The 25,456-nt window shown below is 37.6% G+C and overlaps 1 protein-coding gene across 1 annotated transcript in view; it reads left to right on the top strand.

Annotated features, from left to right (window-relative positions):
- The first annotated feature begins 288 nt into the window (after window positions 1–288).
- The window catches only part of LOC149840841 (uncharacterized), a 29,378-nt gene continuing 4,210 nt past the window's right edge, over window positions 289–25,456 (top strand). The window contains exons 1-4 of the mRNA XM_090003374.1: window positions 289–657; window positions 3,170–3,206; window positions 3,295–3,531; window positions 3,625–3,672. Coding sequence (XP_089859500.1) covers window positions 353–657; window positions 3,170–3,206; window positions 3,295–3,531; window positions 3,625–3,672 — 627 coding nt within the window. The 5' untranslated portion in view covers window positions 289–352. The remainder of the gene's footprint in view (window positions 658–3,169; window positions 3,207–3,294; window positions 3,532–3,624; window positions 3,673–25,456) is intronic.

Here is a 25,456-nt window from a genome sequence, read left to right on the forward strand (position 1 = left end):
GAAAAACAGACATACCAAAATTTAAAGTATCGCTTGATCTTGGCCATTTTGATTTAGGCGACAACAAGGGCACAATGAAATTTAAAAAGATCAACTTAATTAGCAGAAATATTTTAATGGCATTGTTGTAGGTTTTAGGATGCCAAAACCCACTATGGTTATTTCTCTTTCTCTCACTAACTTAGCCACCTCTCTCTCTCTCTCTCCTGCTTTTGGACTGTCACTTTCGGCCGTATGCCCCTCATCTGATGCTCTTAACCACCAGGAATCTCTCACTTGCAATGGCCGTTATCCCTGCAAAACTCTGAAATTTCTTCCAAATTTGTCCTCCTCCTTGTGGGGTTCTCTGAAGATGGGTGCTGTAACGTCCTCCATGGCTGCCAAGTTCGCCTTCTTCCCACCAAACCCTCCTTCCTACAAGATCATTGAGGATGATTCTGGTGGGGGTTATTTGTCCATGACCAACGTGCCCCACAGAGAGAACGTCGACGTTCTGAGGTTGAAGACCAGGAAGGTGAACGAAATCATCGCCATCTACGTGCGCAACCCGATGGCCAACCTCACCCTCCTCTACTCTCACGGAAACGCCGCCGATTTGGGCCAAATGTATGAGCTCTTCGTGGAATTGAGTATTCATCTCAGAGTCAATCTGATGGGGTATGACTTTCTTGTTTCATTCTCTTTCTTTTCTGTGTTCAAGTAGTTTTATTCTTTTTTGTTTTCTTCTGTGAGATGGAATTGTTAATCTTTAGATTGAGATACATCTGGCTTCTCATGATAAATTTAGCTTTTTTTCCCTTCTTTTGGCATTTTTGGAGGTTTACACTTTGAAAAGTTCAGTTTTTTTTACTATTTTTAGCAATCTTCTCTGATACCCATTTGGATTTTATGTCCTTCCGCAGAAGATTTTGGTTATAGAAGTCTTTCTCTGATCATGGTCTTTTAATTTAGAATTTTAGAGTGTTCTATAGCAGACCCAGTTTGCCTTCCTTTCTTTTTGTTTTGATCTAGAAGAGTTCAACACCCTGGGGATGCAAAATCAATAATAAGTCGGGATCAATTGGCACAACTAGAAGAAACAACATGACACCCATGTCTAGAATGCTTGTTCGGAGCAAGTTATATGTGCTTGTCCATATTTTAATGTGTATTCTTTTTGTTCTGCTGTTATAGATTTCAATTGATAAGGTTTTCTAAGATGCCAATGATAAGTAGGAGAACTCATGACGGGACCTAATTTTTCAAAAAGTTGATGATTGCTCTAGCCGAACCCAGAAATTTTCCATGATATTGTTTATGGTTTTTGTCTTTAGTTACAGCTACCAGGTTTTGCATTTTACTGTAATAATTTCAGTTCTTGGCTCGTTATTTTGTGTACCAACCCATTTTCCTTTTCCAGTTCTTGTTGAACAAACTTTAAGCATATCTTCAAGGACAGTCTTGCAGACAATTGTGTTAAATTTGTATTCTATTACTTATTAATTTTGTTAAAATTTTATTATAACTTGCTTTCTTTTCTTTAGAGATATTGCGTCTTGTTTATGTTTGGTCTCAAGTATACGAGTTTTAACCATTCTATTTGAAAGTCTCTCATATGAATCATTGATTACCTTGGGGCATTCTTCATTCATTAACCCTTCTTGCTACCCATGCAATCAGGCTATGAACCACCGTTCTTCTCCATATTGAAACCTATATGACTCTATTTAACCCATGAAAGGCCCATGCAATTCAAAATTTAATCTCTTTGCCCATTTGCTTTCTTACCTCAAATTATGCAGGTGAGTACCTTCTGATGCTGTATGGTTTGTGAGATAAGTGGATGATGTCTAATTTGCTGAAATCTGTTGCCTTTTTCTTTTGTATGCAAGCCTTGTTTATTTCTAATGAAATATTGAAGTGATATATTTTCATCTGTGCATGAATTAATAGTCTTCCTTCACTGTTTGCTAAATGAGTCCTTGGTTAGTTTGTTTGGTCACACTACTTGGGAGCTAGTAGATTCTGGTCACTTTGGAAGTTTTCTCTACAAAAATTTAGACAAACTCAATCTTAGTGTTGCAATGTGGAATAGAGAAGAGTTTTGAAGATTTAGTATGTGGATGACCATCTCTTGAAGGAAATCAAGTCCTGCTATGGATTCATAACTTTATATATGTATGCATATATAATTTTCTGCATACTTTTGTAGGTAGTAATACAAATGCCTCTAGTTCACCATGGCTCAGGTTGTTGTGATCCAATCGGACCTCATAGATTGATTAAGCATGGTCCAAATGCTAGGAATCAGGATCATGTTTTTCAATCTAAAAACATTATCTTAGGTTTCTGGAAACTATCACAGATTGCAGGCCATTGAATTTTCAAGCCTTATAAAACTGTGACTACATGTCATAATGGATGATCCAAGAGTTGATTCCCACCAAAAAAGCATGTAGATCACATTTGTAAGCTTAGTTTCATGAAAGAAACCAAATCAGTGAAAAATCTAAAAAAAAAGGTTGTTTGTATATACATACATTTGTTGAAAATACTATCCCATATATATATATATATATATATATATATATATATATATATATATATATATATATATATATATATATATAGCAAAAGAGAGAGAGACTGTCCAATTTCTTTTCCCTTTTTCTCCTTTTTTATAGTAAAAGTGCCCATTCTTGATGAAGTCGAGCACCCATTGGCTGCTCATACAAATTTGCAGTTGATTGATCTTTGCCATCTAGAAGAAGTGAAGCAAATCTGTGGAGGCTATGTTGTAACTATTGTAAAATGCCTTCTCTGGCATTCTGAGTGACATCAATGAGGAAAAATGGAATTGTATTTATGTAAAACTTGTATGCGTGTTCTGAAATTTCACAGTTGATTTACTTGCTACACATTGGCGTGGTATTTGATATGGTATCAAATCTCTTACTAATACATTTTTTCTACCTATTGAATTGGATCATCATTCTATTTTGTGAATCAGAAAGAACTAAATGACCTTCATTTCCTATGATGATAAAAATGAAGTGCGAATGTGCATAAGCAGTGAACAGATATAAATATTAGCTTTAATTTGTAGCATTTTGAGTTTGTTTCTCTCTCTCTCCAATACATTGTATCATGTGATATGTTTTTTGTATAATTGAAAATTTCTTTTATACAGCTATGATTATTCTGGGTATGGCCAGTCCTCTGGAAAGGTTAGTTGCAAGGGTGAGATTCTGTGCTTATTTCCATTCACTATATTGTTATTAAACTGTATTGTGATTGTTTTGTTTTTTTCCTTAGCCAAGTGAGGGCAGTACTTATGCAGATATAGAAGCTGCTTATAAGTGTCTTATAGAAAACTATGGGGTAAAGGCGGAAAATATAATTCTTTATGGTCAGTCTGTTGGAAGTGGGCCAACACTAGATCTGGCAACTCGCTTATCTCAATTGAGTGCTATTGTTCTGCACAGTCCTATACTTTCAGGCCTGCGGGTTATGTATCATCTGAAGCGCACATATTGGTTTGATATTTATAAGGTCTCGTTCTTATCATAAATATGTATAATTTTACTCTGGGACGTGCACATGCTTGGTGTAACACTGATTAAGTTTCATCTTCTTGTGGTGCAGAACATTGACAAAATCCCATTTGTAACCTGTCCTGTCTTGGTTATTCATGTAAGTAGCTTTTCTTTCTCAATTAAATATAAAAAGGCACATTAGAATTCTATCGATTAGATCAATGCGAACATATATAATGGGTTAATATTTGGTGCTATTGAAGGCACCAAATTATATGGAACTATTAAGCTGGAAATCATAGGTTCAAGCTTTATCAACTCAATCTGACCACATAGATGTGTTCAGGAAGGTTTGTTTGCTAAGGATCAAAAGATTTTTTGAGTTAGAAAATTTTAGTGCATTCTGGACCATTAATTTTTGAATCCCTTAAAAAACCTGTTTATATTTCACAACCATATGAATCAAAATGCATTTCCCACTAAACAAATAATGTAGATCACATCCATAAGATTTAATTTACAAAAAAAACTAAACCCTATGATTTTCAGCTCAATAGTTCCATATAATTTGGTGCCTTCAATAGCACCATATATATATATATACATATATATATTGTGAAAAGCGTTGAGGCGAAGGGAGGCGCTCCACCAAAAACTGAGGCGAGGCGTAAAGCGTAAGCCTCAAATTTTTTTTTGATAACTTAAAAAATAACTATAAAAAATATCTAAAATTATAAATAAAAAAATGCTTTATTGATGAAGCAACAACCAACAATAAATAAAAACTACACAGCATAACAGGATTGACAGTAAAATATAACATCCTAACGTGTATGTATATCTGTTTTCCACACAAATACACACAAATTTATATAATTAATTAAATATATAACATATATATAACTGAGAAACTGATTATATAACTGAGAAACTTATTATATGATTGAGAAACTAATTATATGACTTAGAAACAAACTATAAGCATAATAGGATTGACAAAAAAAACAGATTATATAATATACACCTGTCTAAACCCAGAATATGTATGTATATGACTGAAAATGGAAAAAAGAAAAAGGGAAGGAAAAAAGAAGAAGAAGAAGAAAAAGAAAAACAAAAACAAAGAGAGTGGTGGGTGAGAGCTCAGAAGAGGAGAAAAAATAACAGGAATAAAAAAGAAAAGGTAAGGAGAAAGAAAAAGAGGAAAAAAGAAAAAAAATGCGTACCTTGGGTTGATTATTCTTCTTCTTCCTTTCGACCTTCTCTTCAGCAAAGAGAGAGAGAGAGACAAGAGTAGGGAGAGACGAGAGCAAGGAGAGACGGGAGAGCAAGGAGAGACCGGAGATCTAGGAGAGCGAGAGACCAGGGAGAGATGAGAGAGCAAAAGAGCAGGGAGAGACGAGAGAGAGAGAGAGAAAAGGGAGAGACGAGAGATATGAGAGAGTGAGAGAATAAGGAGATGAGAGAGCAGGGATAGACGAGAGAGCGAGAGAAAAGGGAGAGACGAGAGAGTGAGACTAAGGGAGGCCCTCGACCCTAATTAGGGTCGGGGCCTGATAATTAGCCCCAATTTTTTTTCAAATGGAGGATTTGACCCATTAATTAAAGGGGTGCACCTCACCGTGAGGCGTACGCCTCAAAGCGTATGAGGCATACACCTCAGGGCATATATGTTTTTTTGTTGCGCCTCAAGGCACAAAGGCCCTCACCTTGAGGTGAGGCGCATTTTTAACAATACTAATATATATATATATAAATTTTATATTTATATATAGAGTAATGTGCAAGTTCTAGACTCTTTTAAAACATATTTGCATGTTTTCTTTACTTAATATAAACCCGTAGATGTAGATGTGATTTTTATGATTTATTTAGTAGAAAACATGTATTAGTTTAAACATTTTATTTGTTTAGATGTATTTTTAACTCAACAAAAAATCAACGGTTCATAGTACACCAAAAACTGTTAGTTTTGGGCACTCAAAGGCAAGTTGAGCATGATCAAAGACCATACTCAACCTGAGGGAGGCTGTTAGTTTTGGATCATGGATCCGACCCGCACCACATTCCAAGGATCCATCTTGGGATGCGTGGGCGGTGGCATGTTTGTAATTTGGTTTTACTTCTTGTGTAATGTCATACTATGTACAACACTTATAAATAATAAGTAAAAGAGGGAAACCCTATTGCCGCTGACCCCTCTCTTCTCTTTCTTCTCTCTTTACCTCATCTCTAACCCTTGCAGGTGGATATTTCTGACATGGTATCAAAGCACAGGCGCGGAAATCAATCATCTAGAAGGCCTCTAAAGACCAACACGTGCTGCTAAAGGACGTAGGTTTATTTCTGTCCTTTCTTCCTTAATCAGTTTTTGCTTCTTTCCTCCTTTTTCTTAACCCTCTTTCACGTCATTCCAGTTTTTCTTTTTGGTTCTTCTCATTCTCAATATTTCTGGTACGCACGTCTTAACATCTTGTTTCAGTCTGCCGAGTTTTTGTTTTTCTCCCTAAAATATTTCTGATTCTTTCCCTTTTTTTTGTGTAACGTGTGTGCTGATATCATTTTCAGCACACAGCAGCATTGTTGCTTCCTTTTCTCTGTGTAACGTGTGTGCTGATATCATTTTCAGCACACAGCAGCATTGCTGTTCCTTTTTCTCTGTGTAACGTGTGTGCTGGTAGCATTTTCAGCACACAGCAGCATTGTTGTTTTCCTCTTTCTCTGAATAACGTGTGTGCTGATATTATTTTCAGCACACAGCATTGCTGTCTCCTCTTCAATACACTGTTAGAACAGTTTTGGCTTCTCATTCTTCATATAATCCATGGATTCCAAGTTGAACCCTAGTTTTCTTACTCACCTCATGACCCACAAGTTATCTCATGATAACTACTTACTTTGGAAACGTCAGATTGTGCCTTTTATTCGCAGTCATGGTCTTTATGGGCATCTAGATGGGCGATCACCCACCCCACCTACACATATCATGCAAGAAATAACAGGTGAAGATGGGAAGGTGAGTCAACTTCGAACCACCAATCCTGCTTATGACATATGGGTACAACGGGATCAGACATTAGTTGCTTACATAACTTCCACACTTTCTGATCGTGCAATCTGCTGCCGAGTTGTGGAATGGACTAGCTCATTCCTTTTCTCAGGTTTTTGAATCTCGGGCTTTGCAACTCAAGTGGCAATTCCAATCCATGCGAAAAGGAAACAAATCTATTACAGAGTTCATGGGGGATGTCAGGGTTATTACATATCAGTTAGCTGCCATTGGAAGTCCTGTATCAGATAAGGACATGGTACAACAGGTATTAGGTAGCCTTGGACCTGAATATCGCATGTTTTGCACAGCACTACAGGTTGTCTCAGTTCTTCCATGTTTTGATGATCTTCAATCTAAGCTTTTGTAATATGAGGTCAGTTTAAATCAGGAACACGCGTCAGATGGTACTCATCCTGTGATGATGGCACATACGCCTATTCAAACAGGAGCCTTATTTACTCCTCCTCGTCCAAATGGAACAACTATAAACAAAGGAGGATTACTACCTACACCACCTGGAGGAGGCCTTGGCTCAGGCAGTGTACCACGAGGGGGATGTGTTCCTACTTGTTTTCTATGCAACAAGCGGGGACATGTTAAAGCAAATTGCTGGTACAATCCTCAGAACCGGAACAAAACAGGGAGGCCAGGGCAAAGGGCAACTCAGACGTTTGCACGCACTCCTCAGGGACAGGTTCTTCCACAGGACGTACAAAATATCCTTATGACTACTTTCAATCAGATGAACTTGCGTCAAAATGATGATGGTGTATGGTATATTGATTCAGGGGCATCAACACATGTTACTTCTGATGCAGGTAAATTTTCTCACTTGACTCCTTACACTGGAAATGACACTATAGTCATAGGAGATGGATCTCACCACCCCATCTCTCACACTGGAAATGTCTCCCTTTCTTTGCCTGAATCTCAATTACCCTTGTCAAATGTCTTACTTACACCTGCTATTCAAAAGAATATTCTATCTGTGTCTAAATTAGTTGATGAAACAAATTCTTCCGTTGAATTTACTCCTTCTTCTGTTTATCTTAAGGATCTTCACACCAAGAAGACACTCGCTAAAGGTGATCGGCGCAGGAACATGTACGTCTTTGAAGAATCTCATGTGCCTTTGATGACGTCGTCTTCCGTAGCCGTGGCTTCTTTAGCTCCTTCCTTTCTAACATTTTTGAGTCGATCCACAGATCATAGTTCTTTATCTAGAGTCTTGAAACTTAATAAGCCAGACTTATGGCATCTTCGTTTAGGTCATTGTAGTCAAGTTTTTCTTGACAAGTTGTCTGCTAAAGGTCTAATACCCGCAGTCAGTTTAGAGTCAAAATGTCCAAGTTGTCATTTATGCAAAAGTCATGTACTTCCTTTTCATAGTATAAATAAAAGAGCAGCAAAGCCTTTTGAGATTATATGCTCAGATGTTTGGGGTCCTGCGCCCACTGCCTCTCTTTCTGGATCTTGATACTATGTACTCTTTCTTGATTCTTACACTCGATTTAGTTGGATTTACTTCATGAAAAACAAACATGAAGTTTTCAAGTTGTTTAAACAGTTTCATGCACTAGTCCAAAACCAATTCAATACCAATGTTGTATATTTCCAGTGTGATGGGGGGGGGGAGAATACATATCCCATGATTTTACCCCTCAACAAAATGGAGTAGCTGAGAGAAAACACAGGCATATTGTTGAGACAACCTTGAGCATGATGCACACTGTGGGTATTCCCTTCTCTCTTTGGACCGAGGCTTTCCATACAGCTGTTTACGTTATCAACAGGTTGCCCATGACCATCCTTGAAGATAATTCTCCATACTTTGTTCTTTATAATTGTCATCCATCATATGAAGAACTACATCATTTTGGTTGTGTATGTTATGTTCACATTGATCATTCATTGAGAAATAAGTTTCAAGACAGAGCTGTACAGTGCAAGTTTCTTGGGTATGCAGATGAATATAAGGGATACAGGTGTTATGTGTTAAAATACCTGTAATTCATATATATATATATATTTATATATATATATATATATGTAATATCCGATAGGGGTATTTTTGTCATTTCACAAGTACCCGATAGGGGTACTTGTTTTTCTTATTTTATTTTCCTCTTTATTTTTTGTAAATCATATTTTTATTTTTTGTTTTTTTGCTCACACAAAAGGGGCCCCACCATGTAGTCGATGGGGCCCCCAACGGTCACATTTGTGACCGTTGGGGGCTCCCAACGACTACATGGGGAGCCCCCTAGGTGGCTCTCCTTTTAAGGCCTCTTGGCCCTCCCCCTCTCCTTCTCTTGTATATAAATAGGGGTGAACCCCTCTTGTATTTCTCACTCTTGAGAGCTCTCTCTCTTTTAATAAGATATATTTATATTTTTATGTTGTGTTGTCTCTTGTGGGTTTGGGTATTAGCCCTTGTTTGTTCATTAGTGGATGTTGTAAGTGCTTAGTGCACTCTTTGCTTTTCCGCATATTTCATTACATGGTATCAGAGCCTTGTGTATGCTCTTCTTCTTAATATAGCTAGTTGTGTAGCTATATTTTTCTCTTGTTGTATCTCTCTTCTTTTTATCCTCTTGTATGTGATTATTATGGAAGGAGAACAAAAGATTGATCTCTCCTTCAAGCTCAATGGCTCCAACTACATGATGTGGGCCGCCGCCATGGAAAACAACCTCAAGGGGAAAAAGCTTTGGGGATACGTTATGGGCACTATTCCGGAACCACAACTCCAACTAACTAAGATGGAAGGTGATCAAGAAAAAGCTCTTGAAGGAGATGCCCGCATGAAGGCCATTGAAGATCACCGATCTAAAATAGAAGATTGGGAAAGTAAGCATGCCAAGATTCTTGCTTGGTTCATGAACAATGTGGAGCTCAAGATTTGCGCCAACATTGCCAAATTTCGAATGGCAAATGAAGCATGGTTCTTCATGAAAGGTATGTTTACCCCAAAAGACCTTGCTCGTCAATTCTTTCTTCAAGAAAAAATCCGGACTATCAAGCAAGGAGAAATGAGTGTTAGGGACTACTTTAGCACTCTTGGCCCTCTATGGGCTGAGTTATCTTTACTAGAACCAAAATGGGTTTCTAGTATAGATGTGGAATTAAGGAGAGAACAAATGGAAAAAGAACACTTTTTCCAATTTTTACATGGGCTTAGGCCCGAATATGAGCAAGTTAGATCCTCCCTCCTACATAGATCAAAGCCTCTTCTCTTGGAAGATGCCATAGCCGAAATATGCCAAGAAGAAACCCGTCTTGGTATGATTAAAGGAGGAGATGATGTCTTGGCCGTATCAAAACCCGACAACCATATGAAAACTTACAAACCTCCACATTTTGGAAGGCAAAATAACTATAATGGCAATTATAGAAAAGCCATTTGCCATCATTATCAAGAACCGGGTCATATAAGACCTAATTGTCCTAAGTTGAATGAAGCACCAAAAAATAAGGTTGCTTCCGTTGAAGAAGCTACTCAAAAGAAAGAGGAAGCAATCAAAGGAAATGACTCTTTTTCTCTTGCTCAACTATCGGAAGCACTACAAACTCTACTAAAGATTCCATCAACTTCGGGTGCCGCCGTAGCTTCCTCCTCTCCTCCAGGTATGTCGTCTTGGATCCTTGACTCTGGAGCTTCCTTTCATATGACCCCTCTTGAAAATGAGCTTTTCGATTTATGTAATAATTATAAAAACTCCTATGTTTCAACTGCCGATGGTACATCTTTACAAGTAAAAAGTTTTGGAACCTTAAACTTTTCAAAAGATTTCTTTGTGCCAAACGTGAGAGTTGTACCTCAACTTAATTTAAATCTCCTCTCTGTTGCTCAAATATGTGATCATGGATGTAAAATCTCCTTCTCAACTAAGGATTGCTCTATACAGGATCTCCAGTCCGGGAAGCTGATTGGGCAAGGCCATAGGAGGGGAGATCTCTATTACATGAGCAACTTGAAACTCCCCACTAACTCTTTTTGTAACCATGTCCAAGATAAAAATATTGATATTTGGCATCAAAGACTTGGACATCCAAGTTTCTCAAAAATGTACTCCTTTCCATTTGGAAAGAAATTTTGTAATGAGAAACATTTTGTTTGCAAGAATTGTATTTTTGGCAAAATGAAATCTACTCCTTTTCCAAACCGAACTTTTGTGTCTAAAAGACCTTTTGAGTTAGTCCATTCGGATGTTTGGGGTCCTTCTCCCGTCATGTCTAAAGGAGGGTACTCCTATTACGTCACTTTCATCGATGACTACACTAGGTATGTATGGATCTACTTTCTCAATTTAAAATCCGAAGTCTTTGATTTTTTCAAAAAATTTTATATGATAGTTAAAAATCAGTTTTTAAGTAATATCTCTACTCTTAGATCCGATTCGGGTGGAGAATATTTATCAAATGAATTTCAAAACTATTTAGAAGTAAATGGAATTTGTCATCAAAGATCGTGTCCTAGGACTCCCCAACAAAACGGCTTGGCCGAAAGAAAGCATAGACACATCATAGAAACCACTAGGACACTCCTTATTTCCAAAGAAATTCCAAAGAATTTTTGGGCCGAAGCGGCCTTAACCTCAACTTACTTAATAAATAGAATGATATCTTCATCCTTACAAAATACATCTCCATACGAAAAACTATTTGAAAGAACACCCGACTTCAATAGATTAAGAGTCTTTGGATGTAAATGTTTTGTCCTTACTCATAAACGGGACAAATTATCTCCTAAAGCTATTGAATGCGTTTTCTTGGGTTATGGAGAAAATCAAAAGGGTTTTAGATGTTTTGCCTTGAAAAATAACAAACTCTATGTATCCAAAGATGTAACATTTTTGGAAAATGAAAATGGTTTTGTGAAAACTAAAGAGATTGACGAAAGTGAATATACTTTTTTATTTGATCTTCTATCTCAAGAAGATGAGACTCCTCAAGAAGAGGAAATCTCTAATGTGTCTTTGAATGACCTAGAGGAAATTCCTCTTGATAATGTTATAGATGAGAATAATAGACCAATCCAAACATATGTTAGGCGTGGTCAACAATCTCAGATAAGCGCCTTAGAAAAATACTCTCAAGGATCCAACATAGAAGAAACCTCTTTAAGGAGATCCAGTCGGATCTCCAATCCTCCTAATAGGTTTGTTTCATATGAGTCCCTAACTCCAAGATATAGAGCATGTCTAATTGCGTTGCATTCATTTCATGAACCCTCACACTATAATGAGGCCAAAGATATTCCCCATTGGGTTGAAGCCATGAACTTAGAGCTTAGTGCCCTTGAAAAAGCAAAAACTTGGGAAATAACTTCGTTACCCACTGAAAAGAAATCAATAGGATGTAGATGGGTCTTCAAAATTAAAACCAAGAGTGATGGTTCATTAGAACGCTATAAAGCACAGTTAGTAGCTAAAGGATATGCTCAGGAATATGGAATAGATTATGAAGAAACCTTCGCACATGTTGCTAGAATGACTAGTGTTAGGACTCTTATTGCTATTGCGTCAGTGAAAAAATGGCCTATCTATCAACTCGATGTTAAGAATGCATTTCTAAATGGCGAATTAAATGAAGAAGTTTACATGGATCCCCCACCTGGAGTATGTATTGGTAAAAATAAGATTCTCAAACTTAAAAAGGCATTATATGGTTTAAAACAAGCCCCAAAGGCTTGGCATGATAGATTTAGTAATGTAATGACAAGTTTGAATTTTCGTTCATGTTATACTGACACTGCTTTGTTTGTGAAAAGTGCAGGGTCTTCAGTAGTTATTTTACTAATTTATGTTGATGATATGATCATCAAAGGAAGTGATGAGCAAGGCATTAATGATATTAAAAAGGTTTTGAAAGAAAATTTTGATATGTCTGACCTTGGTTTCTTAAGATATTTTTTAGGAATTGAAGTGGCGTACTCTCCTCGAGGGTACATTCTCTCTCAGATGAAACTTGCTGCTGACATCTGTTCCAAATCTGGTATCTCCGATGATAAGAAGACAGAAACCCCAGAAGTCATCAATGCAAAATTAAGGTTGGAAGATGGAACACCTCTCGAGGATCCTACTCCCTACCGGCAACTTGTTGGGTCTCTAACCTACTTATCCATCACACGGCCAGACATTGCTCATGCCGTCCACTCTGTCAGTCAGTTTCAACATGCACCTACAACCGTGCACATGAGTGCAGTCTTAAGGATTGTCAGATATATCAAAAATATCATAACTAAGGGAGTTTTTCTTTCTTCTGCCTCCTCACTTGATTTAATTGCTTATACTGATGCAGATTGAGGAGGAAATCCCAATGACCGAGTCTCCACTACCGGATTTTGTGTTTTCTTAGGTGACTCTATGATTTCGTGGAGATGCAAGAAGCAACACAAAGTATCATTTGTAATGAAATAAGCGGAAGAAACCAAGAATGCTAAAGCATTCACTATGTCCCACACGGACAAATGTAACAAGCACAAGAGAGAAAATCCACTAAGGGATATACAAAGAGCCTTATAAAAAGGCTACACACATGAAAAATAATATCACTATTATTGAAGAGGAGCTCTCAAGAGCAATACAACATACATGGGGGGTTCCCCCTATTTATAAGAAGAGGAGACCAAAGGGGCTCCCAATAGAGTCGTTGGGAGCCCCCAACGGTCACATATGTGACCGTTGGGGGCCCCAACGACTCCATTGTGGGGCCCCTTTTCGGTATCCAAAAAATACAAAAATAAAAAGAAAAATAAAAAATAGTGAAATACGAGAAACAAAATAAGTACCCCTATGGGGTACTTTGTGAAATGACCATAATACCCCTATCGGGTATTATGGTATTATTACATATGTTTTAACACCCCCCCTCAAACTTTACGGGGGAATGACCGAAAGTTTGCCAAGGAGGAACAAGAAGCGAGGAGCAGGCAGGGCTTTGGTGAAGAAATCAGCAAGTTGATATTCTGAAGTGACATATGGCAGTGTTACTGTCCCACGAAGATATTCATCACGTACATAATGACAATCCATTTCAATATGTTTCGTCCTCTCATGGAAAGTGTGGTTGCTGGCAATGTAGATAGCACTTTTGTTGTCGCAACAAAGCTTCGAAGCCCCGGTAATTTCGACTCCCATATCTTGAAGAAGACTTCGAAGCCACACCAGCTCCATTGTAGTGGTTGCCATAGCCCTGTATTTTGCTTCAGTAGAAGACAATGAGACTTTCTGCTGTTTCTTGCACCTCCAAGCAATTAGCGAATCTCCTAGGAATACACAAAAGCCAGTAGTTGAGATTCGATCATTTGGGTTTCCTCCCCAGTCAGCATCAGTATAAGCTAGTAAATCTAAGGAAGAGATTGAGGATAGGAATAGCCCTTTAGTCAAAGTATTTTTAATATATCGAATGATCCGGAGCACAGCACTCATATGCACAGATGTAGGAGCATGCTGAAATTGGCTTGCAGAGTGCACAGCATGAGCAATATCGGGCCTGGTGATAGTCAGATAGGTGAGGGAGCTTATGAGTTGCCTGTAGGGCGTAGGATCGTCCAGCAGAACTCCATCCTTCAGTCGTAGTTTAGCATTGATAACCTCGGGAGTCTCCACCTTTTTATCATCTGAAATCCCAAATTTGGAGCATATGTCTGCAACAAGCTTCATCTGTGACAGTATATACCCTCGAGGAGAGTATGCAACTTCTATGCCAAGAAAGTACCTGAGAAAACCCAGATCAGACATATCAAAATTATGTTTTAACATATTTTTAACTTTAAGAATACCGCTTTCATCATTGCCAGTGATGATCATATCATCAACATAAAGCAGAAGGATGATGATACTATTACCTGCATTTTTAACAAAAAGAGCAGTGTCAGTATAACATGAGCGAAATCCCAATTGTAACATGATAGCACTAAATCTATCATACCAAGCCTTAGGGGCTTGTTTAAGACCATATAAGGCTTTTAATAACCGAAGGGTTTGACCTTGGTTAACACTGATTCCCGGCGGAGGATCCATATATACTTCTTCATTCAACTGACCATTAAGAAAGGCATTTTTAATATCTAATTGGAATATAGGCCATTTCTTAGATGATGCTACCGCAATTAAAGTTCTAACGCTTGTCATGCGAGCCACGGGAGCAAAAGTCTCCTCATAATCGATGCCATATGCTTGTGAGTATCCCTTAGCAACTAATCTAGCTTTATAGCGCTCTAGGGAACCATCACTTTTTGTTTTGACTTTGTAGACCCATCGACATCCTATAGCTTTCTTATTTGGAGGAAGGTGAACTATTTCCCAAGTTTTAGCTTTATTTAAAGCATCTAGTTCAACTTTCATTGCTTCAACCTAATGAGGTATACTTTTTGCTTGATTATAATGGGAGGGTTCATAGTAAGAATGCAAGGCTATTAGACAAGCTCTATATTTAGGTGAAAGAGTTTCATATGAGACAAACCTATTAGGTGGAATTGATTCTCTAGAAGAACGCGTAAGGGAGGTTTCTTCTAGGGGTTCATTAAGCCGCAAGAATTTTTCTAAAGCACTAATAGGTTGGGCTTCCTCACGCAGAGTGTATACTTGGAGATTGTCACCATTAGTTGGTGATACATCATTATCATGAGAATCATGAGTATTTTCTAAAATTTCCGGATGACTCAAAGAGTCATCATTTGAATCTTCTAAAAGATCATTGATAAACATATAATCAATTTCATTTGATTTTTCCAATATGTCAAATCCATTTTCATCTTCTAAAAAGGTTACATCTTTGGAGACAAATAACTTATTGTTTTTATGATCAAAGCATCTATAGCCTTTTTGATTTTCACCATATCCTAAAAATACACATTCTATTGCTTTAGGTGACAATTTATCTCTTTTATGTAAAAGAACAAAGCATTTACACCCAAAAATCCGAAGACGATTGTAGTCGGGTGTCATATTAAAAAGTTTTTCATAAGGAGAGATATTATTCAATTTTGAAGATGGCATCCTATTGATTAAATAGGTGGAGGTTAACACGGCTTCGGCCCAAAAATTTTTAGGAATATTTTTAGAAATGAGTAAGGATCTAGTGGTTTCCAAAATATGCCTATGTTTTCTTTCCGCTAGACCGTTTTGTTGAGGAGTTCTTGGGCAAGATTTTTGATGACAAATGCCATGTTGTTTTAGATATGCTTGAAAATCATTTGATAAGTATTCTCCACCCGAATCGGATCTAAGAATGGATATTTGACTTTGAAATTGATTTTGAATTTTTGCATGGAATTCTTTAAAGAAGTTAAAAACTTCCGATTTAAAGTTAAGAAAATAAATCCATACATATCTAGTATAATCATCAATAAAAGTAACATAATATGAATAACCACCTTTAGATAGAACCGGAGATGGCCCCCAAACATCGGAATGCACCAATTCAAAAGGTCTTGTTGTCACAAAGGATCTAATAGGAAAAGGAGTAGACTTTATTTTGCCAAAAATGCAATCTTTGCAATTGATATATTTTTCTTTACAAAACTTGTGTCCAAAAGGAAAAAGATACATTTTAGAGTAACTTGGATGTCCAAGCCTTTTATGCCAAGTTTCAATATTTTTGTCTTGGACATAAGTACAAAATGAGGTATTTGGAAGCATTAAATTATCCATAAAATAAAGGTCTCCCTTCCTATGGCCTTGCCCAATCCGCTTCCCGGACCGGAGATCCTGCACAAAGCACCCTTGGGATGAGAAAGATATTTCACATCCATGGTCGGCTATCTGAGAAACGGAAAAGAGGTTAAGATTTAATTTTGGAACTATTCTAACTTTTGGAACAAGGAAATTTTGAACATTTTTAGAATCAAGAGTTCCAACACCATTTATTTTGAGAAAAGTTCCATCGACCGTAGAGACACAAGACATTTTTGAATTGGTGTGCACATTGGTTAATGCATTTTCATGAGGGGTCATGTGAAAAGAAGCTCCGGAATCTAAAATCCAAGAGTACGTACCGGGAGGTGATGATGAGGCAATGGCGGCACCGGAGGTGGAAGAAGTGACCTTTAAGATTTGTTGAAGAGCCAAGGAGATTTGTCCAAGAGTGTCTTTGAGATCCCCGTTCTTGCCGTCATCTTCTTTGGTGGTGGATTCTTCAACGGAAGCCACCTTTGGCTTGAATGCCCCATTTAGCTTTGGGCAAACGGGTTTAATATGTCCCGGCTCATAACAATGGTGACATATAATCATTTTTCTTCCACCACTCCCTTGCTTACCAAAATGAGGTGGTTTGTATGTTTTAACATGATTGCCGGGTTTAGATACGGCAAGAACTTCCTCTATGCTTTTACCCATGCTATGCCTAGTCTCTTCTTGAGTAATCTCGGCAATAGCTTCTTCTAAGGGAGGAAACGTGGATCTATGGAGAAGTGAGGATCTCACTTGTTCAAATTCGGGACGAAGCCCAAATAAAAATTGAAACAATCTATCTTGTTCCATTTGTTTTTGTCTTAGAACCACATCCTCCATAGATACCCATTTAGGCTCTAAAAGAGCCAATTCATCCCACAAAGGATTTAGAGCACTATAGTAATCTTGTATGCTCATGTCGCCTTGTTTTGTGGTTCTTACTTTTTCTTGCAAGAAATAAGCTCTTGCAAGATCCTTTTGGGTAAACATACCCTTCATAAAAAACCAAGCTTCATTTGCCCGACGAAATTTTGCAATATTTGCACATACCTTAAGTTCAACATTATTCATAAACCATGCAAGGATTTTTGCATGGTTGCTCTCCCAATCTTCCATTTGATGATTATAATCTTCAATGGCCTTGATACGAGCATCGCCTTCAAGTGCTTTCTCTTGATCTCCTTCCATCTTTGTGAGCTTAAGTTGGGGTTCCGGAACGGTTCCCATTACATAACCCCAAAGCTTCTTGCCTTTGAGATTATTCTCCATTGCGGATGCCCACATCATGTAATTTTTTCCATTGAGTTTGAATGATAGATCGATCTTGACTTCCATTGCTACACAAGGAAGATGTGAGAAAGAAAGGAAGTAGAGAGAGACAAGATTTTACCTTTAGAAGATCTTATGGCTCTGATACCATGTAATGAAATAAGCGGAAGAAACCAAGAATGCTAAAGCATTCACTATGTCCCACACGGACAAATGTAACAAGCACAAGAGAGAAAATCCACTAAGGGATATACAAAGGGCCTTATAAAAAGGCTACACACATGAAAAATAATATCACTATTATTGAAGAGGAGCTCTCAAGAGCAATACAACATACATGGGGGGTTCCCCCTATTTATAAGAAGAGGAGACCAAAGGGGCTCCCAATAGAGTCGTTGGGAGCCCCCAACGGTCACATATGTGACCGTTGGGGGCCCCAACGACTCCATTGTGGGGCCCCTTTTCGGTATCCAAAAAATACAAAAATAAAAAGAAAAATAAAAAATAGTGAAATACGAGAAACAAAATAAGTACCCCTATGGGGTACTTTGTGAAATGACCATAATACCCCTATCGGGTATTATGGTATTATTACATATGTTTTAACATCATTGTCCTCGACGGAAGCAGAATATCGTGCTATGGCCACTACAACCATGGAACTTGTGTGGCTAAGAAGCCTCCTCAGTGATATGGGCATTGTCATCTCTACTCCTTCGAAGATGTGTTGCGACAACAAAAGCGCAATCTATATTGCAAGCAATCACACCTTCCATGAGCGTACTAAGCATATTGAGATGGACTGCCATTACGTTCGGGATGAATACCTAAGAGGAACTATAGCACTACCTTACGTCACATCAGAGTACCAGTTGGCAGATTTCTTCACTAAGGCTCTTGCGGCTCCTCGGTTTTTGTTTCTCCTTAACAAGCTTTCGGTTATATCCCCGTAAAGCTTGAGGGAGGGTGTTAAAATACCTGTAATTCATATATATATATATATTTATATATATATATATATATGTAATACCCGATAGGGGTATTTTTGTCATTTCACAAGTACCCGATAGGGGTACTTGTTTTTCTTATTTTATTTTCCTCTTTATTTTTTGTAAATCATATTTTTATTTTTTGTTTTTTTGCTCACACAAAAGGGGCCCCACCATGTAGTCGATGGGGCCCCCAACGGTCACATTTGTGACCGTTGGGGGCTCCCAACGACTACATGGGGAGCCCCCTAGGTGGCTCTCTTTTTAAGACCTCTTGGCCCTCCCCCTCTCCTTCTCTTGTATATAAATAGGGGTGAACCCCTCTTGTATTTCTCACTCTTGAGAGCTCTCTCTCTTTCAATAAGAGATATTTATATTTTTATGTTGTGTTGTCTCTTGTGGGTTTGGGTATTAGCTCTTGTTGTTTGTTCATTAGTGGATGTTGTAAGTGCTTAGTGCACTCTTTGCTTTTCCGCATATTTCATTACATTATGATCCAAAATTCGGGTATCTAGAAATGTTGTTTTTGATAATGAGAATTTTGACACTCTGGGTTCGTCTTCCACAGATACACAAGACAGTTATGATCCTTGGCTCAGTGACTCACTTTTATATGACTCGTTGCCTTATGAGGATTCATCTTTATTGACAGACAATGAGCCCTATACTTTCGATGTGGATCCGCATATGGAAGACATTCCTCCTACAACAACATCCTCACGTTTTTCTAGTCTTGTTTATTCTCGTAGAGCTCATTCAGTCAATAATGAGACTCCTCTACGACGTTCCACTTGGATTAGACATCCTATAGATCGCTGGGTAAGTTATAACAATTTATCTTTGGATTTTCAAACATTTTTAACCAGAGTGTCCAAAGAAACAGAACTTTCCTCCTTTCATGATGTTGTACATTCCCGTGCATGGGTAGAGGCGATGAATGAGGAAATAGAAGCATTGCATGAATGCAATACATGGGAAATTGTACCAAGGCCAGATAACAAGAATGTTGTAGGGTCCAAATGGGTGTACAAGATCAAGCACAAACCGGATGGCAGTGTTGAGCGCTATAAAGCTCGTCTGGTCGCACGAGGTTTCACACACCGTCAGGATTATCATTGCATTGGCATTACAACATGGATGGTCACTCAGTCAACTTGATGTTAAAAATGCCTTTTTGCATGGTGAACTAAAGGAAGAAGTTTACATGGAGCAGCCACCTGGTTATAGTATGCATGATTAATCCAATTGGGTATGTAAACTTCGACGCTCTCTTTATGGCTTGAAACAAGCTTCTCGATCTTGGTTTGAGAGTTTTTCCACGGAGATCCAGCATCATGGGTTCACTAAAAGTGTTCTAGATCATTCATTGTTCATATTCAAAAGTGATTCAGCTATTGTTTGGGTGCTTATATATGTTGATGACATCATTATTACCGAGAGTGATGAGGTTCACATATCTTGGGTTAAGTCTATGCTGATGGCTAAATTCAAGATGAAAGACTTGGGTCCCTTGCGATATTTTTTTGGTGTGGAAGTTGATAGTCGACATGAGACTATTACATTGAGCCAACATAAGTACACCATTGATATTTTACTTGCTACAGGGATGGAGAATTGTAAACCCATTAGCACACCTTGCCTTCTAAATCATAAGCTAAGTGCTAAAGAAGGCACTACTTATCATGATCCTACTTTGTATCGTCGAGTTGTAGGGATGTTACAATACTTAACATTCACTAAGCCTGACATAGCATACTCTGTCAATCAGGCTTCACAGTTTATGCATGTTAAAATGTAAAACTGTACATATATGTATATATAATAATATTATATTATTATATATATAAATACATTTTTCATTTCTGTAATTTTTTTCCTTTATTTTTATTTTTTGTCTTTATGTCATCTAGTTCAGTTTGAACTAGAATGACTGTTGCTAGTCAAGTCCTGTCCAGACTTGACTAGCAATAGAGCTGTTGGACTGACACAGTCTAACAGCTCTTAATAGAGCTGTTGGACTGACACATTCCAACAATTCTAAATAGAGCTGTTGGACTGTGCCCAACAACTCTATTGAGTCCTCTTTCAGCTGTGTATATAAAGGGGTGCAGCCCCTCTTGTATTTTACTCCAATGCTTCTTAAGCAATTGGTTTTTCATATCAATAAAGAATACATTTTTATTTTGTTTCCAGTTATACCCTTTTTAAGGGTTATGCTTTAGTGTCATTCTTGACACTTGCTCTTGTTAATCTAAGCTCGTGTTTCGAAGATCCCCATTTCATTTCATGGTATCAGAGCCGCAGAAGTACTAAATCTTGAGGAAAAGCTGCTTCGGTTTCTGTGCCCGTTTGCAAAAGTGTTCGCCACTTGAAGAGAAGTGTTTTATCACTTCATTGGAGAGGATTTCACATCTTGTTGTATTGTTTTTTTTTCTTTCTTTTTCATTTTCCTTCTTGTTTCTCTTCTATCCCTATTCTTTCTCTCCTTGTAATCGATGGATGACAATGATAAAGTCACCATCATGCCTATGAAACTAAGTGATACGAACTATGTAACATGGGCTTCAATCATGAAGCACCATATATGGGGAAAAGGCTTATAGGGGATTGTGGATGGTTCCGATTCGGAACCTAAGCTATCTCTTACTAAAAAGGAGGGAGATAAAGAGGTCCCTCTATCGGAAGAAGAGAAAATCAAGGCTATTGCCTCATACGAGAAGAAATGGAAAGAATGGAGAATATCTCATGCGAAGATAATGTCATGGCTTATCAATAGCGTTGACATTAAAAAATGCTCAAGTCTTGCCAAATTTGATCATGCTGATAAGGCATGGGAATACCTTAAGAATATGTATTCCCTTAAAGATATTGCACACGTGTGCAACCTTGGGAAGCACCAAGAAAAAGTTCGAATGATGACACAAGGAGACAAAACTATTCGTGAATATTACAATGGGTTGTCCGAACTTTGGGAAGAACTTTCCCTTTTAGAACCAAAGTGGCATTGTGCCGAAGACATCGAGCTTCGTCAGAAACAACTCGATGCTGAACATTTTTACCAGTTTATCACTGGATTAAGGCCGGAATTTGAAACCACTAAATCGGCCCTACTTCACCGGGGAAAAATTCCTTCTATTGTTGAAACTATTGAAGAGTTAACAATGGAAGAAAATCGTCTCCGGAAAGGTTCTTTAAAAATTGAAGATGATTCCGTTTTAGCCGTGTCTAGACCAGGGAATCATGTTCGATCATATAGGCCTCCTCACTTTAACCGACAAAATGGTGACTATGATAAGAAGAAAGTTATTTGTCATCACTGTCATGAACCGGGACACTACAGGCCACAATGTCCCAAACTTAAGGAGCTGAGAGAAAAAAGAGCTGCAATTGCTGGACACTACAGGAAATTTTGAAAAAAATTTATAAAACAAAAATTTTTTTTATTCCAGAAATTAGACATGTTCCCAAATTAAATTTAAATCTTTTATCTGTATCTCAAATTTCTGATTATGGGTGTAATATTTCTTTTTCTTCTCATGGTTGTTGGGTACAGGATCGCCAGTCAGGCAAGCTGATTGGGGAAGGCCATAGAGAAGGAGGACTCTATTACATGGATTTTTTGGAAATGCCGAAGAAAGTTTTTTGTTATAATATTCAAAAAATAGAGTTGGAACTGTGGCATAAGAGACTTGGTCACCCACATATAGCCAAAATCCAACATTTTCCAAATCTAGGGAAATTTTGTAACTCTGAATCATTTGATTGTAAAGATTGTGTTCTCGGCAAAATGAAAAGATTACCATTTCAGAACAGAACATTTTTCTCTTCAAGACCACTTGAATTAATACACTCGGATGTTTGGGGTCCTGCACCAGTAATTTCTAAAGGAGGATTTGTTTACTATGTTATTTTTGTCGATGATTTCTCCCGACATACGTGGATGTACTTTCTCAAACATAAGTCTGAAGTATTTTCATACTTTCAAACTTTTCATAATATGGTTAAAAACAAGTTTCAAAATGATATTACTATTTTTCGCACAGATTCAGGGGGAGAGTTTTTATCCACAGATTTTCAAAATTATCTTAAATTGCATGGCATCACACATCAAAGATCTTGTCCTTATACACCTCAACAAAATGGACTGGCAGAACGAAAACATCGCCATATTATAGAAACCACTAGGACTTTATTAATAGCAAATCAAGTCCCGAAAGACTTTTGGGCAGAAGCTGCCTTAACTGCTACCTATCTCATTAATAGGATGCCATCTTCTTCGTTACAAAATATCACTCCCATTGAAAAACTTATGAACATTTCTCCAGACTACTCTAGACTAAGAATATTTGGGTGCAAATGTTTTATATTTACTGACAAAAATGATAAACTTTCCCCTCGTGCGATTCCTTGTGCCTTTTTAGGATATGCTGAAAACCAGAAAGGTTATAGATGTTTTGACTTCAAAAATAATAAACTATATGTGTCTAGAAATGTTTCATTTCTTGAAAAGGAGAGCTTCTTTGATTTTAGAAAATTAAAAGACGTCACTGAGTACTCCTTTTTGCTAGATCTAACATCAACATATGATGAATATGACCTTGACTGTAACTTTGATGATGATCAAAGAATTATTGATCTTAATGTTGAAAATGAAGAAGTTCATAGAGATACTAGTATTCAATATTCCAGGCGACAAGAGTCTAATCCTCCATGTGCACTTGAGAAATATTCTAACATTCCAACTAGACAATCAACCCGAATCTCGAGGCCTCCAGGAAAGTTTGTATCATACGAGTCTTTCTCACCCACATATAGGGCAGTTATTGCATTAATTCACTCATATGAAGAACCATCCACATATTTTCAAGCAAAAAATGATATCAAATGGATAGAAGCCATGAAAGCTGAATTAGATGCACTTGAAAAGGCTTCTACATGGAATATTCAAGATCTTCCTCCAGGGAAGAAAACTATAGGATGTCGATGGGTTTATAAAATTAAAACCAAGAGTGATGGTACTCTTGAAAGATATAAAGCCCGTTTAGTAGCCAAAGGTTATGCCCAAGAATATGGGATTGATTATGAAGAAACCTTTGCTCCGGTGGCTTGTATGACTACTGTCCGAACCTTAATTGCCTTAGCTTCTATCAAAAAATGGTCTATTTTTCAAATGGATGTCAAAAATGCTTTTTTAAATGGAAAGCTAGTTGAAGAAGTATATATGGAACCCCCTCTTGGTCTAAGTATTCCTAAGGGTAAAGTCCTTCGCTTAGAAAAAGCTCTTTATTGACTTAAACAAGCACCAAAAGCTTGGTATGATAGGTTTAGTCGTGTTATGATTGATATTAGTTTTCAATTCTGTTTAACTGACATTGCTTTGTTTATTAAGAATTCTGATGCAGGGATCATTGTGCTTCTTCTCTATGTGGATGATATGATCATCACCGGAAGCGATAAACAGGGAGTTGAAACAATCAAAACACTTCTTAAATCTCATTTTGAAATGACTGATTTGGGTTTGTTGAGATATTTTTTAGGCATTGAAGTTGCTTATTCTCTTAGAGGATATTTATTATCTCAGACTAAATTTGCTTTTGATATTGTTTTCAGGTCTGGTATTACTGATGATAAGAAAGTCGACACTCCAGAAGTTGTTAATGTTAAAATGAAGATTGATGATGGAGAACTTCTTGCAGACCCTACTCCTTACAGACAGCTTGTCGGGGCACTTTCCTATCTATCCATTACCAGACCAGATATAGCACATGCTGTTCATACAGCAAGTCAATTTCAACATGCTCCTACTTCTGTTTATATGGGAGCAGTCATGCGTATTATCAAATACATCAAGTCCTCTCTTTCACGAGGACTTTTCTTATCTTCCTCCTCTTCTCTTGATTTAATTGCATATACTGATGCTGATTGGGGAGGTGATCCCAATAACAGACACTCAACCACTGGTTTTTGTGTCTTTTTAGGGGAATCATTAATCTCGTGGAGGTGTAAAAAGCAGCAGAAGGTATCTCTCTCATCCACCGAAGCTGAATACAGAGCCATGGCAACCACGACCATGGAAGTAGTTTGGCTCCGACGACTGCTTGCTGACATGAGAGTTGAAGCAACAAAGGCTTCACAAATGTGTTGTGACAACAAAAGTGCGATCTACATTGCCAGTAACAGAACATTCCACGAACGCACCAAACACATCGAAATGGATTGTCACTACGTCAGAGAGGAATATCTACACGGAATAATTGATCTGCCATATGTCACTTCAGAATATCAGTTAGCAGACTTCTTTACAAAGCCTCTTGCTGCTCCCCGATTTCACTTTCTCTTAGACAAACTTTCGCTCATTGTACCGTAAGTTTGAGGGGGAGTGTTAAAATGTAAAACTGTACATATATGTATATATAATAATATTATATTATTATATATATAAATACATTTTTCATTTCTTTCATTTCTGTAATTTTTTTCCTTTATTTTTATTTTTTGTCTTTATGTCATCTAGTTCAGTTTGAACTAGAATGACTGTTGCTAGTCAAGTCCTGTCCAGACTTGACTAGCAATAGAGCTGTTGGACTGACACAGTCTAACAGCTCTTAATAGAGCTGTTGGACTGACACATTCCAACAGCTCTAAATAGAGCTGTTGGACTGTGCCCAACAGCTCTATTGAGTCCTCTTTCAGCTGTGTATATAAAGGGGTGCAGCCCCTCTTGTATTTTACTCCAATGCTTCTTAAGCAATTGGTTTTTCATATCAATAAAGAATACATTTTTATTTTTATTTTGTTTCCAGTTATACCCTTTTTAAGGGTTATGCTTTAGTGTCATTCTTGACACTTGCTCTTGTTAATCTAAGCTCGTGTTTCGAAGATCCCCATTTCATTTCAATGCATGCTCCTACAGATGTACATATGGAAGGAGTAAAAAGGATCCTTCGGTATTTA

This window comes from Nuphar pumila, chromosome 4, assembly GCF_984573655.1.
Source record: "Nuphar pumila chromosome 4, dmNupPumi1.hap1.1, whole genome shotgun sequence".
Taxonomy (NCBI): domain Eukaryota; kingdom Viridiplantae; phylum Streptophyta; class Magnoliopsida; order Nymphaeales; family Nymphaeaceae; genus Nuphar; species Nuphar pumila.